The 16661-nt window shown below is 37.7% G+C and overlaps 1 protein-coding gene across 3 annotated transcripts in view; it reads right to left on the reverse strand.

The window, feature by feature from the left end:
* Positions 1–16661, reverse strand: part of LOC147364263 (potassium channel, subfamily K, member 16-like) — a 292159-nt gene that overhangs the window by 14484 nt on the left and 261014 nt on the right. Inside the window, exons 1-3 of one of the 3 annotated variants that reach the window (XM_086320471.1) lie at positions 12428–12485; positions 10478–10674; positions 296–410 (exon numbers count right to left, since the gene is read on the reverse strand). In XM_086320471.1, the coding sequence (XP_086176597.1) occupies positions 296–410; positions 10478–10674; positions 12428–12485 (370 nt within the window). Of the gene's footprint in view, positions 1–295; positions 411–10477; positions 10675–12427; positions 12486–16661 lie in introns of those variants that run through there. The other 2 variants (XR_015134271.1, XR_015134272.1) reach the window with 2 other exon arrangements.

Genomic DNA, 16661 nt, shown 5'->3' on the forward strand with positions numbered 1-16661 from the left:
CAGCTTTTCTTATGCTCCATACTTCCTGGTTTAAAGAAAATAGTCTAAAGCCAAGATTTTAATGGATCCAAAGTGTAGAGAAGAAAAACTGTCCTTTTCACAGAGAGCCAAGAATATTGCCAGCTTCTTTTGTCTTAGCAGATCTTGTTCTGAATGGGCTAATGCCCCTTAAACAAATCACTTTATTTCACTAAATTTAAGACATCATATAAATGTGTAGACAGTACCTCATGCAAAACATTTGTAAAATATTCAGCATTCTAACTGGGAAAAAAAAAAAAAAGCACAGACCTACCTATTGTGGATAGGGTGATTATACAAGTTATAAAAGAGTTTGTAAAAGTCCAAAAGAAAACAGTAGTCCTATTTCCTGTGGGAGGTATTCCTGACAATATTAAAGACGTCATCATCTACAAATTAAAACAAAACGAGATAAAACAAAATCAAAGTTTGGGTTATGTAAATTATATTTCTTCAAGTAGAACATGAAATAAAATTAGTTCCATTTAGTTGGATTAAAACCAAAACCCATCTAATTGGATCAAACTGAAATTATTCCTTAAGATCAAGTGAAATAGAAATGCTTATGATAATAACTTATAAGGGAGAACCTTATTTGTTTCAGCGGTGTCAACCCCTTTAGAAGTTGTATATGGGGTAGATATATGACTATAACAGTATTTTTTAAGGAAATTTGTGACATTGTGTACAGATTTAGCATAGTGACTAATTATTTTCAAACAATTAGCAAATACGAGTTGAAGATAGTTGCAGGGAGACTTCTCATTTAGGCAAATGGAAACCATGAGATATATGAGGAAAACGATGTAAGAATACAGTAATTGCATCATATCATGAGAAAATAAGAAAGAAGTTAATGAGAGGGCCTTCAATTTCTGCAAAGTCTAAAATACATAGAATTCTTTTGATGAAAGAACCTCAGCTAAAAACTTCACAATCTACAGAGTAATAGTAATAATCTGCTCAAGATACTGATGTCTTTATTCCCTGAACATTCCCCCCTCCTTGCCCCAAGAAACTTCAAATAGTCAGGAGGAAAAGAATATGGGAATGGAAAGTGGTATAATAGGCAGAATAAATTAAAAGATATTCTTCTATGTTTTTTGATTCTTTACAGAATTCTGGAATTAATCTGACACAAATACATCAAAACCATACATGAAAGCACAGGGATAAGAAAGGAAGGGAGGAAACTACTATATAGAGTTCCTATAAAATATAGAATCCCCAATTCTAAATAAAACATTTATCAAATTCAGCAGTTATAAAATAATATATTATGACTAAAGTAATACAATGTTTGTAGGAAATATAACAAAAATAATAAAGATGTAAACTCATATATTGATCACTTCAATAAGTACGAAAACAGATAAAATGAAATAATTTTAGGGAAATACTTTATAAGTTATAAATATGAACAAAATATTTTAATTTTATATAGAAAAACCATAATAAACACCAGAAGCTTCAAGTTTAATAGTGAAACAGCTGAGGCATTCTAATTAAAGTCAAAAGCAAGATAGGAATGCTACTACAATAGTCACAGAAAAATCTTGCAACAGAATGAAAATCCTAAAGACTTCAAATATTGAGTCACCAGACACATAATATAAAATTTTGTTTAAAATGTTCATAAATCATATACAATTTAAAAGGATAAAGAAAACTTTTAGAAACAAAAAATAAAACCATTAAAATTAAAAAGTCAGGTAAAGTGGAGTCAAAGAGAAAATAAGTAAATGAAATATATATCTTAATGAATTAATCAAAATACACCAAAAAGGTTAAAACAGTGGAGAATAGCAAAAGGAATGGTTAAGAGACACAGAAGATATAAATAATAAAAGATCAACCATATTTCTCATTTTAAAGGAATTAATAGCCCAGTATTTCCTAGAATTGATATGAGAAATAAATACAAAGATTCAGAAAGCAAACCCCGAGGAAAATAAAAAGTCACATCTGCCTATGGCTGATTCATGTTGAGGTTAGACAGAAAACAACAAAATTCTGTGAAGCAATTATCCTTCAATTAAAAAAATAAATGAAAAAAGAGTCATATGTAGATTGCTGAATTAAAAGAGTAAAATGAGAAGAGAAGATCATAAAATCACAGAAGGCCTTGGATACCAGAGAGAAAAGGTAAATTATGTACAAAGGGGAGGCAATTAGATTGATAGAAGACTTCTTAGAGGTACTGGAAAGAAGCCACAATATAGTGGAATAATTTATTATTATTTTTTTCCCATATTCTAAAAGAAAATAATTGTCAATCCAATAGTGAATAACATATCTTTCAAGAAAGAAGATGAACATATTTTTGGAATATGTTCTAAAGCCAAGCAAAAGAAGAAGAGTGTTTTCAGAAGCAGACTGTCATGAGATAAATTTATTGCAGATATATTTTGCAAGAAAGAAAATTATCTCCAAGAGATAATTTGAGATGACACAAAGAAAGAATAAAGACATAAATAAAACGTGGGCAAATAAAAGCAAAGGCTAAACACACAATAATATAATACTATATAGAAGAGTTTTAAAAATGAGATTGAATAGAAACACTCTTGGATGACATGTTAAATGAGGACAAGGTGGTGTAATTAAAGGTAAAATACTTCAAGACACAGATTGCTGTTTCCATCATGGTGGAGTAACACAGTCCAAAACTATCCTCTCGCAGTAAACAACTAGAAAACTGGAAAAAATATGAAAAAAAAAAAACTGTTTCTAGACACTGGATAAGAGAAAATGCAGAACTGTAATTACTGAGAGAAGGAAAACAAATGAGGTGAGTACTGTCATTGCCCAGACTGGCAATTTCTGGAAGTTTCTAGACTGCTGTATAGGACGAAGGACCCCCAAAGAGAGCACAGGGATTTTGCTGAGCTGAGGAAACAGAGATTGGAAGTCAATAAAGCTGTTCAGTTCAGTTCAGTCGCTCAGTCGTGTCCGACTCTTTGGGACCACATGAAATACAGTATGCCAGGACTCCCTGTCCATTGCCAACTCCCGGAGTTTACCCAAACCCACGTCCATTGAGTTGGTGATGCCATCCAACCATCTCATCCTCTCTTGTCCCCTTCTCCCCCTGCCTTCAATCCCTCCCAGCATCAGGTTCTTTTCTAATGAGTCAGTTCTTCGCATCAGTTAGCCAAAGTATTGGAGTTTCAGCATCAACATCAGTCCTTCCAATGAACACCCAGGACTGATCTCCTTTAGGATGGACTGCTTGGATCTCCTTGCAGTCCAAGGGACTCTCAAGAGTCTTCTCCAACACCACAGTCCAAAAGCATCAATTCTTCGGCACTCAGCTTTCTTTATAGTCCAATTCTCACATCCATACATGACTACTGGAAAAACCATAGCCTTGACTAGGTGGACCTTTGTTGACAAAGTAATGTCTCTGCTTTTGAATATGCTGTCTAGGTTGATCATAACTTTCTTTCCAAGGAGTAAGCGTCTTTTAATTTCATGGCTGCAGTCACCATCTGCAGTGATTTTGGAGCCCCCAAAAAATAAAGTCTGACACTGTTTTCACTGTTTCCCCATCTATTTCCCATGAAGTGATGGGACCAGATGCCATGATCTTAGCTTTCTGAATGTTGAGCTTTAAGTCAACTTTTTCACTCAACTCTTTCACTTTCATCAAGGAGCTCTTTAGTTCTTCTTCATTTTCTGCCATAAGGGTGGTGTCATCTGCGTATCTGAGGTTATTGATATTTCTCCCGGCAATCTTGATTCCAGCTTGTGCTTCTTCCAGCCCAGCGTTTCTCATGATGTACCCTGCATATAAGTTAAATAAGCACGGTGACAATATACAGCCTTGACGTACTCCTTTTCCTATTTGGAACCAGTTCTGTTGTTCCATGTCCAGTTCTAACTGTTGCTTCCTGACCTGCATACAGGTTTCTCAAGAGGCAGATCAGGTGGTCTGGTATTCCCATCTCTTTCAGAATTTTCCACAGTGTATTGTGATCCATACAGTCAAAGGCTTTGGCATAGTCAATAAAGCAGAAATAGATGTGCTTCTGGAATCTCTTGCTTTTTCGATGATCCAGCAGATGTGGGCAATTTGATCTCTGGTTCCTCTGCCTTTTCTAAATCCAGCTTGAACTTCTGGAAGTTCATGGTTCACGTATTGCTGAAGCCTGGTTTGGAGAATTTTGAGCATTACTTCACTAGAGTGTGAGATGAGTGCAATTGTGCAGTAGTTTGAGCATTCTTTGGCATTGCCTTTCTTTGGGATTGGAATGAAAACTGCTCTTTTCCAGTCCTGTGGCCACTGCTGAGTTTTCCAAATTTGCTGGCATATTGAGTGCTACACTTTAACAGCATCATCTTTTAGAATTTGAAATAACTCAACTGGGATTCCATCACCTCCACCAGCTTTGTTCATAGTGATGCTTTCTAAGGCCCACTTGACTTCACATTCCAGGATGTCTAGCTCTAGTTGAGTGATCACACCATCGTGATTATCTGGGTCGTGATCTTTTTTGTACAGTTCTTCTGTGTATTCTTGCCACCTCTTCTTAATATCTTCTGCTTCCATTAGGTCCATACCATTTCTGTCCTTTATTGTGCCCATCTTTGCACAAAATGTTCCTTTGGTATCTCTAATTATTTTGAAGAGATCTCTAGTCTTTCCCAGTCTATTATTTTCCTCTATTTCTTTGTACTGATCACTAAGGAAGGCTTTCTTATCTCTCCTTGCTATTCTTTGGAACTCTGCATTTGAATTCTACATTCAAATGGGTTTATCTTTCCTTTTCTCCTTTGCTTTTCACTTCTCTTCTTTTCACAGCTATTTGTAAGGCCTCCTCAGACAGCCATTTTGCTTTTTGGCATTTCTTTTTCTCGGGGATTGTCTTGATCCCTGTCTTCTGTATAATGTCATGAACCTCCGCTCATAGTTTATCAGGCACTCTGTCTACCAGATCTAGTCCCTTATATCTATTTCTCACTTCCACTGTATAATCATAAGGGATTTGATTTAGGTTATACCTGAATGGTCTAGTGGTTTTCTCCACTTTCTTCAATTTTAGTCTGAATTTGGCAATAAGGAGTTCATGATCTGAGCCATAGTCAGCTTCAGTCTTGTTTTTGCTGACTGTATAGAGCCTCTCCATCTTTGGCTGCAAAGAATATAATCACTCTGATTTTGGTGGCTATAATAAAATAATCAATAAAGCTGAGGTGGCTACAATTTGTGGGCAGTGTTCCACAGAGGACAAAGCTACCCAGGGAAAGAATGATAGAAATCTGCATAGAGGTATCTTTGAGTCTTTGGCTCAATGACATTCTGCACATGGAGAGGTAAAAGTTTATGAGGCTGGTGAAAAACAATTACTGAGTGTAGCAGAGAGTCACTCAAAGTGGCCCCCATGGTCTGGAGTTCATGCACTCCTGTGACTCCTTCTCTCTGAGTGTGGGTGGGGCCTGTGACTTATCTCCAGCCACATAGGTGGCTGTGAGTATACCAAAATTGACAGGATGTACATGCCTCCAATGTATGTGATTAGGTTATGTAAGACTCAGTGCTGATCTTGCTAGAGTCTCTTTCTCCCTTGCTGGCTCTGAAGAAGGAGGTGGCCATGCTATATCCTATGAAAATGGCCAGGTGCCAAAAATATGAATGTAGTCTCTGGCCAACAGCCAGTGTGAAACTGAGGTCCTTGGTCTGACACCCCAAAGGAACTGAATGCTGCTAGAAAGCCAAATGAGTTTGCAAGCCGGTTTTCCCTCAATTGAGTCTCAGATGAGACCAGACTCCTGTGACACTTTGACTGCAATCTTGCAAAGGACCCAACTAAGCTGTGCTCAGACTCCCAGCCTACAGAAACTGAGAAAATAAATGTTTTAAGCTACTACGTTTGTGGAATGCTGTTACGGAGCAACAACTAACTAATATATTGGGAGAAAAATAATAACTGTGGCCTGTAAGCTGAACAATTCCTGCAGCTCACACCAAGCTAGAAACTATTTGAGAGAGCAGAGGCCCCATTATATGTTCATGACATCCAGTGGAGGACCCAGAAAGGTCATAACTGAGAAGCACAGCAGAATCAGCTCTAGCAAAAGGGCTAGTTTAAGCCTGGAAGGAGTTTAAAATGGATCTTAGGATGATTAAAGTAATGTTTAAGTAACTTACTTAATTGCCTGTCAGAGAACATCCAAGGAATTTAAAGGAACACAATTAAACAAAACACCATCAAATAATTCATAATATCCATTATTCAATTTTTAAAAATTAACAGACATATAAAGAATCAAGAAAACATAACCCATTACCAGGAGACAAATCAGTCAAGAGAAACAAACTCATAAATAACAATTCCATCAAAAGGATGAAGTTAGCAGAATATGATCTTAAAAGGGCTATTAAAAATATGTTCAAAGATGTAAGGAAGCATTAACATAATGAAGAGAGAAATGGAATGTATAAGACATAAGAAAGTAGAAATGCTAGAAATGAAAAATACAATATCCAAAAAGGAATAGATGAGATTATCAACAGAAGAAAATATTAATAAACTTAATGATACAGCAGTAGATAATATCCAGACTGAACCACATAGAGGGAAAAAAATGAAAAAAAAAAATCAGATATCAAGTGTGTGTATTGGGAAAAAGGAGCCAGAGAAAGGGCAGAATAATGCCTGAAAATTTTCAAAGGATGAAAATGGGACACACAGAGTTACAAGAAACTCAGTGAACCATAAGCAGGATAAACACATATACACATGAAACATAAGCATCATAATCACATTACTAGAAACTAGTGATCTAAAATGTAACCAGAGGGGAGAAAAAGACACAGTATGTAAACAGCAACAAACCTAAGAATAACAGCAGTTCCCATCATAAGCAATGCAAACCAGAGCCCACGGACCGTTTTTAAAGTGCCAGACTAGATTTATATATCCAATGAGAATGTCCTTTTAGAAAGGCAAAACAAGAAGAAAAAAAGAGAGAGAGAGAGAAAGGAAAAACAAAATTTTTCAGACAAAATCTGAGAGGATTCATCACTAGATTTTTGTGGCTCTTCCTATGCTGAGCACTTCTGGATTGTATCCTCTACCTTTTGAACACTAACTAATCTACGAGACTCTGAGTCTTATTTAAATCCTGCAGAGACTTATTTTCAGTTTAGAGGCAATTTCTCTGTTTAGGCTTCCCTGATCACCCAGCAGGTAAAGAATCTGCCTGCAATGCAGGAGTCACAGGAGACACAGGTTCGATCCCAGGGTTGGGAAGATCCTCTGCAGAAGGAAATGGCAACCCACTCTAGTATTCTTGCCTGGAAAATCCCATGGACAGAAGAGTCTGGTAGGCTATAGCCCATGGGGTTGCAGAGTCAGACATGACTGAGCGACTTACACTTTCACTTTCTCTGTTTAGATTCAGACTGCAAATTCTAACTCACTTTCTGTGAAATGTGGTTCCAGTGTCTGTTCAGCTCTCCTAGCCTCTGCAGTACCATTTGGGACCTGTCCCACAGTCCATCACTCAGAAGGCGGTCTGGGACTTAGATTCAGGTCTACCCACTAGCTCAGTTCTCAAAGTCTTTGGTATGAAAGTTAGAATCAGATCCACGCATCAGTAGGTCAGGGGTGAGCTCAGAAGATTGTAAGCAATTTTATAGGGTCACTTCCCCACACTGCTCCCTGTCTGTGGTCTCATTTTCTTGGGGGCTCCCCTTTTCAGTCTTCTAGATGGAAAACAACCACTACTTCCTTGATTGTGCTGCATCTGGGGCCAAGTGGTAGGAGAAGAAAGATGGGGAAAAAATGAAAGGGTTTGGGCCTAACTTTGAAACTACAGCTTCAGGGAACAGAGCTGAGTTTCCCCTCCCTCAGAGTTGTGTGGGTTCCTTTGCTTCCACAGCTGCTGTCTTCTGTGCTGCCACCCCCACAGGATTGCTGGTGAACTGGGGTAAAAGTGGACAAAGAAAAGGAACAAAAGGGAGGGTTTCCGCACTCTCTCTGAGCAAGATGAGTTCCCTTTCCTGGTCTGGAGCCAGAACTAGCGGATGTCTCCCAGGGTCTTCTAACTGTCATGCCTAAGTTTCCAGCTACATTAAGGCCAGGCTGGGGGATACCAGAGAAGTGTGTGTGTGTGTGTGTGTGTGTGTGTGAGTCACTCAGTTGTGTCTGACTCTGAGACTCCATGGACTGTAGCCCACCAGGCTCCTCTGTCCAAGGGATTCTCCAGGCAAGAGTACTGGTGTGGGTTGCCATTTCCTTCTCCAACCAGAAAAGTATAACAGTGCTTAACTGGCCACCTGTTCAGTACTTCAAACCATGAAGTTCTTCCTTATATTGCTGCCAGTATTTACTTTTCAGGTTCCTCAAATACCTGATCCACATATTCTTTCCAGCTTTGTAGTTACATTCAGTGGGAGAGAAAAAGTGGTGTGTGCTTACCCTACCTTACCCATATCTGGTCAGTTGGCTTTGGACAAAGTTGCCATGGTAATTCCATGACAAAAAAAAAGACACTCTTTTCAACAAATGATTCTGAGATAACTGAAGATCTGTATTAAAAATAACAACAAATCTTGATGCTTACTTCTTATTTCATCAAAATTTACTTGAAATGTATCAAATAAATATAAAAGCAAAACTAGAAAATGTCTAGAGATCTTTGTGACTTTGGTTTAGCAGAAGATGTCTTAGGACACAAAAAGTAAAACCCCCAAAAATTTATAGACTAGAATTTATAGGAAACAAAATTGTCTTCAAGAGAAACTGAATAAAATGAGAATCAATCCACCATCAAGGAGAAAGTACTGGCAACACATATGAGTGACAAAGTACTTTTCCCCAGAATACATGAAAAATAAGTATAACCACATTAAGTAGATAAATGAAAAAATATGCAACTATTTGAATACAAAGATAGCCAATAAACTCATAAAAATGCTCAACATGATTAGTCATCAGAAGAACACAAGTAGACTGGCTAAAATAAAGACACCTTACAACATCCAATTCTGGCGGGGATGTACAGCAGCTAGAACTCTAATGTAGTTGATGGGTTTGTAAAATGATATAACCACTCTGGAGAACTCTGTTGGGTAGTTTCTTATAGAGTTATACAGATTTACTAGTTCTCATAGCAATTCCACTTCTAGGCATTTACCAAAACAGTAAAAACATGTTTCCCCACAAAGCACATATTTGTAGCAATTTCACTTAAGATAGATATAAACCTGAAAACAACTCAAAGCTCATCAATGTGAACAGATAAGCCAATTTTGGTATAGATATACCATAGAGTACTCTTCAGCAATGAAAAGAATTTACCTAGTGATAAATGAAACAACAGAGCTGAATGTCAAAAACATCATGCTAAGTGGAAGACGCCACTCACAAAAGACTACATATTATATGATTCCAAGTACTGATTCCGTGTTTGAGAATGTTCAATATTATCTCATAATAATTCTCCCCAAATTCAAAGAAAATTCAATCAAAACCTCAGCAGAGTATATTATGAAACATGACAATCTGATCTTGAAATTCATACAAAAGGATAGGAAAGTTCATTTCAGGATTTATTGCAATGGTATTGTCACTCAGACAAAATGGAACAGAATCAAAAACCCAGAAACAAATTTATGGACATAAGAGAACCTGCAATACGATAGAGATAACACTAAAAATTAATAGGAAAACAAAAATCAATAAATAAACTGTTCTGAAACAATGGGCTGTCTATATGGAAAAAAATATATAAAATTAGAATTTACTTTACAGGGACACATAAGGTGCACACATGTGTGTGTGTACACACACACACACACACACACATGCAATCCAAAATGAAATGATATTTTTTGGTAAAAAAGCAAATTTGAAAAATGTCTAGAAGAAAATTTAAGAAAATATCTCTATGACCTCAAAGATGGGAATGACTGGCAAAAGTTGTATAAACCCTAAAGGAAAAGAATAATAACAATGACTACATTAAAATTAACTTTTCTCAACTACAAAAGATATTACAAGGGAATATTTAAGGACAATATGTCCAGAGCTTAGAGCATGGCAATATTTGGGAAAAGTGGAAGGGAAATAAGCCAATTTTCCTGCCAGATTCTTATCTCCTTTGCAGAACATATTTCTGAACTTCATGTGGAATAATGAAAAAGATCACTTCAATCAGAATGGTTTCAGCTTTTATCCTCACCTACCAGTTGGGCTGTAATTTGTCCCTCCTGTCACTTTTACCTTCTTCTACCTCATTATCATCTGCTGCCTTCCTTTTTCTTCCAAGTCTGCATGACTTCCTTATGTTCCTCCTGCCTGTTCCATAGCTAACCTGAAATATCCTGCTTGGTAAATGAATTTAGTCCCAATGAAGGAAAGTATCTCATAGAATTTTCACACTGAAGGCTTCTCTGCATAGGTAGCAGTAGTATGATTCTGAAAATACACACTTCTTCATTTCTTACCTGCACAAATCTTCTGACATCTTCCTTAGTCATATTGGAACGATTTTTTAGAAAATCAGCTTTTGCCTTAACCGCCAAATGTCGCTGCTGTACCTCAAAGTCTCTCTCCAAGGCTCCAAATACTAATGCCCCAAACATGATGTATGATATATAGACAAGCAGGATGACGCCCTTCCGGACTTTGGTGCGTGTCTCATCTTTATATATGGAACCAAAGAGAAATCAGAAGACTGTAATGTAGACTATAATGTCTTTAAAAAAAAAAAAAACCCAAAACAGCACAGCAACCCCAAATTCCCAGATACAGAATATGAACTATTTTTTCTTAACCCACCTTTAAAGAACAAACTATACAATTTCCTAAATAGTCAGAGAAGTAGAAAAATAATTCCATTTCTCTCCTAACTCTAAACTTACTTATTATTATTACTATTATTTTAAAAGAGAATTGTGCTATTTGGGGAGATAGGGAAATGTTGCAAGGGCAAAGTCAGCCAAACAATTTAGTCATTCACTCAATTTTCTTAGCGCAAATTTCATTGCTGAATTACACTTTGGAGTACCTTAAGTGAATATTTTTAAGAGTACAATGTTAACACTTTAACAAGTTGATAAAAACGAGTTAATTAGACCATTTACACCCTCCAGTTACTAGCGGTATGAATTTAGGCCAGTCAGGTGTCTAGCTGTGTTTCAGATTCTTCATCTACCTTTTATAAAATGAAGATAATAAGAGCTACTTGATAAGGTTGTTACACAGATTAAATGAGTTATATATTTAAATACTTAGAATGAGGCCTAGCAAACAGGAAATGCCCAAAAATCCTAGTCAGTAGTCAAAGAAGCAGTCAGTTTGCAGCAGCAGTAGTAATCACAGTAGCAGTACACAGTGGAGGATGAACAGCTCTTCTCTCTCCCTGTTCCTCTCTGCCTTTGTCCAATAAGCATGGGGCAGAAACAAAGAGCATGGCAGCTGGCATGATGCGAGAGACTCTTAGCTGGATGATGTCAGATTCTAAGAAAGGTGAAGTTCTGTGTGTTTCACAGGACTCTGGGACAATGCTTGAAGAAGGCATCTAACTAAGGTGCCAGCACTCTGCACTTGAACCTGCCTTCTCACAGCCTCTTCTACTTAAGGGCACAAGGCAAATCTCTGTAGCACAGACCCTCATCATTTGGGTGAATTTCCCAATGGGAAATAAAAAAATGAAAGCACATGGTTATAGGTTTTGTATGTAACATTCTGAACTATAAGAAACAGTTACAAGAACAAGCACATTTTGAAGTCAACAGGGTTAAAGTATCTAAAATCCACCTTAATGAAATACTATACAATCAAATATGTCATAGTCACAGTTGATAATGTACATTTCCAGTGTTAAATTATAAATTTAATCATACTACATGTAAATAATTCAGAATAACAATAAAACAGAACAGTCCCACCTAAGGAACCATTTTACTTTGAATTTGTAGCAGGATAATAATATGCTTTTATTATCTTCTAGATCTGATCTGATTCCCATGTTTAAACTAGCAATAAATATCATAACTTAAAAAAAAAGATACCTGAGCTAAACCTCCATAGAGTTTTTCTTAGGTTTCCCTGGCTTCAATAAAACACTGAACAGGGAGCAATCAAACCATTATATTGTATGCCTAAAAACAATACAATGTTCTATGTCGATTATATCTTAATTAAAAATACTTTCAGCAACCATTTGTTAGTTGGGCATTAAAAATACATCTGATCTGTCACATTTTACAAAAAGGTCTTCTTTGATATGTTGGGATAAGACCTTACACTTGGAAGATTTTAAATTTCTCACAAACACATCAACATTTGGGGGTTCATTTTGCAGTCATACCACCAAGCCAAGACTGCCCTTCACCATCGCTGTCACCAAAGACCAGACCCCACTCAAGGAAGCCATTCTGAAGCAATCCTACCTCTTAAACAAAGGCTTTGGAAATCAAGACTGTAGGAGAGTTGCCTGGAAAGGGACATTTCGAGCCTGTCTAAATGATCTCATCACCACCCCAAGTTCCATCTGGAACCTTGGGGGTGGCTAGTTCTATACCCAATTATCTCCACATTATTACCACATCTCTCAGTGTGTATGACTCAGTCATTCTGCACCCAAACCCTCCAACCTGCTACCTTTCTGCTGTGATATCCTTCAGTTTCACCTTCCTGTTCTATCAGTCTCCTGCTGATCCCTTTCCTGGCAATGACGTGACTCCCAGCCTGTGGTCAGTGGACTTCTTTATGTTTGCTGTTTCAGTTCATCTGCTCCTTCAGTTTACTTGCCCCTTCAGCTCTTGTCCCTTCTGACTCATGCTCAGTACTACATGAGGCCTCTATGACTTATCTATGTTCTTCCCACGCTTCTCCACTTGCCAAAATGCTCCTTTCCCTTCCAGACTTGATACCTGACATCAACTGTGAGTCCCTCTCTGGTTCTCTCTAATCAGAAACATGACTGACATCAAAGAACATTTCTAGCCGCATCTTAAATAGAAGATCTCTGTTGTTAATTCAGTTACAGTATTTATTTGTATTATATTCAAGCACAATCCCCTCAGTTCAGTTCAGTCCAGTCTCTCAGTCATGTCTGACTCTTTGCGACCCCATGAATCACAGCACGCCAGGCCTCCCTGTCCATCACCAACTCCTGGAGTTCACTCAAACTCATGTCCATTGAGTTAGTGATGCCATCCAGCCATCTCATCCTCTGTCGTCCCCTTTTCCTCCTGCCCCCAATCCCTCCCAGCATCAGAGTCTTTTCCAATGAGTCAGCTCTTTGCATGAGGTGGCCAAGTATTGGAGTTTCAGCTTCAGCATCAGTCTTTCCAATGAACACCCAGGACTGATCTCCTTTAGAATGGACTGGTTGGATCTGCTTGCAGTCCAAGGGACTCTCAAGAGTCTTCTCCAACACCACAGTCCAAAAGCATCAATTCTTCGGCGCTCAGCTTTCTTCACAGTCCAACTCTCACATCCATACATGACCACTGGAAAAACCATAGCCTTGACTAGATGGAGCTTTGTTGGCAAAGTAATGTCTCTGCTTTTTAATATGCTATCTAGGTTGGTCATAACTTTCCTTCCAAGGAGTAAGCGTCTTTTAATGTCATGGCTGCAATCACCATCTGCAGTGATTTTGGAGCCCCCCAAAATAGGGAGATATAAACAGATTCTATGTTATTTGAGTTGTTATACCTCCTTTGAACACCTAACAGGGTTTTACCTTCTCAATAAATGCTTCTTGGATGCAACTGAATAATTTCCACATAACTTGTATTGTGGACAAACTATATTTTCCCCTCTAGACTATAATGTTGGAGAAGGAAATGGCAACCCACTCCAGTGTTCTTGCCTGGAGAATCCCAGGGACGGGGGAGCCTGGTGGGCTGCCGTCTCTGGGGTCGCACAGAGTCGGACATGACTGAAGCGACTTAGCAGCAGCAGCAGCAGCAGCAGATTATAATGTCCAGAGATAATAAAATCTCCTACAAAAATCATAGGTTTCAGAGTTCTGTGGCATTGGGTTTGAGTCCTGGATGAGACACTATCTAATTTGTGACCTTGGATAGCTAACCTTATTTCTTATTTGTAATGTAGATTTCATCATCTCCTTGCATTGTTATCATTTTGGATTTGAGTTCCTGTGTAGATTGTCTGACACTAGATGAATTCTCAATAAACAGTATAACTTTTACAACTAGTTGTAATCATTGTATTTAAGCTGAACAAATCTTCATGGCATATTTTATGGTGACTTCTCTCTAGTGTTCCTTTTTAAAAAAATGTTTGTTGAATGAATGGAAAATGTGGCAATGAACAAGCGGAAACTTGGCAAGAACAAATTCCTGGGAATTAGTCTGTGAGAAGCATGAATGGGTCATTTCCTCTTCTCCTCAATCCCAAGGAACCAAATGGGATTCTTTCTTGGCCACCATGAACTAGGAATGAGAAAGCTATTTTGAGCATATGAACCAAGAATGTGGCCCCCCAAAAGTGAAGGAAACATTGGTGCTGTCCCAAGTTTTTGTAAATGTGAGTGACTATACTTGGACCACCCATAGGGCTGTCCCACATTGTAGAAGGAGGCCACAGTGTCCCTATATTCACACAAATGCCCTAGTGCCACATGCCCGACCCTGGTGGAGCAGAGCAATTCAGTGTTTGTTGAGCTGGGGTGTAACCTGCATTGCAGTACCAGGCTACCTGAGCTAAGATGAGTCAGTTTGTTGCACATGGAGGCTCCCAGATGCTTTGTATGCTAAGCAGCAAGTTGGAACACTAGGAAAGGAAAATAACAAGGTTATGCTTTTTACTCCAAAATAGTAGCAAGAAGAGGAAGAAATGGAAGAAGGGGAGACGAAAAGGAAGCTTTGTTAGGTGCCTCCTATGTACCAGCTACTGTCCTAAACACTTAATCATGAGAGAACTACTCTGAGTTCATCCTACAAAGCAATTATTTTTAATTCTTCTCTTCTGCAGATGAAGAACTCAGGCCTAGAAAAATTTTAAAAATTGTCCAAGATCACAGAACTATTGTGACCTTTATTGAGATTCAAACCAGTGTCTAATCAGCCCCAAACTTATTCATGCTTTTCCCTGCTATTCATTAATTTTTAAAAAAATATTAATTTGGCACTTATTTATTCTATGTTAAAAACTGATATATCACTGTAAACATAACAGCAGACAAAATATACAAAAATTCTTGCTCTCATAGAGCTTACTTTCTAGTGGGGAATTCAAATAATAAACAAATGAGTAAGATAAAGAATGTTAGGTGATGGTGAATGCTCTGGAAGAGAGCAGAACCAAGACGGGAGATGGGGCTGCAATTTTAAATGGAGCAATTAGGGAATACTTCACTGACAAGATACAAGTTGGGCCAAGACATAAAGGATTAAGGGAGGGAGCTATGGGAATCCAGGGGTAAGTTTTCCAGGCAGAGGCAATGGCAAATGCAAAGGCCCTGTGGCTGGAATACTTTTAATTCACTTTAACCTGTGTGAGGAACAAGGGAGTTAGAGTAGTTGGAGCAATTTTACTGGTGGAAGACTGAGACGCCTAAAAATCAGGGTCCCACTATAGCAGAGACAGCATGGACGCTGTGGATCGAAAACACCACGTGGAGCATACAGGATCTGCAGAAGAAATTCATAACAGAAATAAACGCACAGAGAATGTGTGCTATTTACCTCCAAAGAGTGAACTTGGGATAGGAAAAAAGGATAGGGTAGAATTTATACTTTTCACTTAATACACTTCTCTACTTATTTTTAAACCAAACATGCTATTCAATTTTAAAATCTAATTAAATGAATTAATATTCTATAAATGTGCTTAAGTATTAATACATGCATAAGAATGTTTATAGCTCTTCTGTTCCTAAACAACCAATAGGGAGCTGCTTTTAAATACTGGGTTATCTATATAAGGATATATAGAGATACCTATAGAGTAGATCTACATACTGACTTAGAAAGAGGTCTAAGATTTAGGACTCAAAGCACTGGAATATGAAACGTACCTTATGGACATAATTGAATACATGTGCTCATTTATTTATATGCTGCTGTACAAAGTTCCTCTAAATAATTGTTTATACAGTAATAGCAAAAAAAAAAAAATGGAAACTATCTGTTTACAATTATGGAACTGAAAAAAATTATGGTGCATTCAAATGCTAAACTATTAGTCATTTAAAATTATTACATATTTCTATATTTAGTATGAAAATACATGCTATGTATATTTAAAATTAATTTTAGAAAGCAAGCTTTTAAACGTTAAATTGCAGATGTGGAATGATCTCATTTTTTTTTTTTCGATAAAAGATACTAGAAAGTAATTTCATGAAAGGAGGGATTTATTGTTTTCAGTGCTTTATTTCCTGAAAAACACCTGGTTCCTAGGGCATGGTCCACACACCGTTGATGTCTGTTGAATATTAAAACAATGAATAAAAGTGTATCAGATCAGATCAGATCAGTCGCTCAGTCGTGTCCGACTCTTTGCGACCCCATGAATCGCAGCACGCCAGGCCTCCCTGTCCATCACCAACTCCCAGAGTTCACTCAGACTCACATCCATTGAGTCAGTGATGCCATCCAGCCATCTCATCCTCTGTCGTCCCCTTCTCCTCCTGCCCTCAATCCCTCC

The sequence above is a fragment of the Bos grunniens genome, chromosome 10 (assembly GCF_055505025.1).
Source record: "Bos grunniens cultivar Pamir isolate PY7600 chromosome 10, Bosgru_T2T1.0, whole genome shotgun sequence".
Taxonomy (NCBI): Eukaryota; Metazoa; Chordata; class Mammalia; order Artiodactyla; family Bovidae; genus Bos; species Bos grunniens.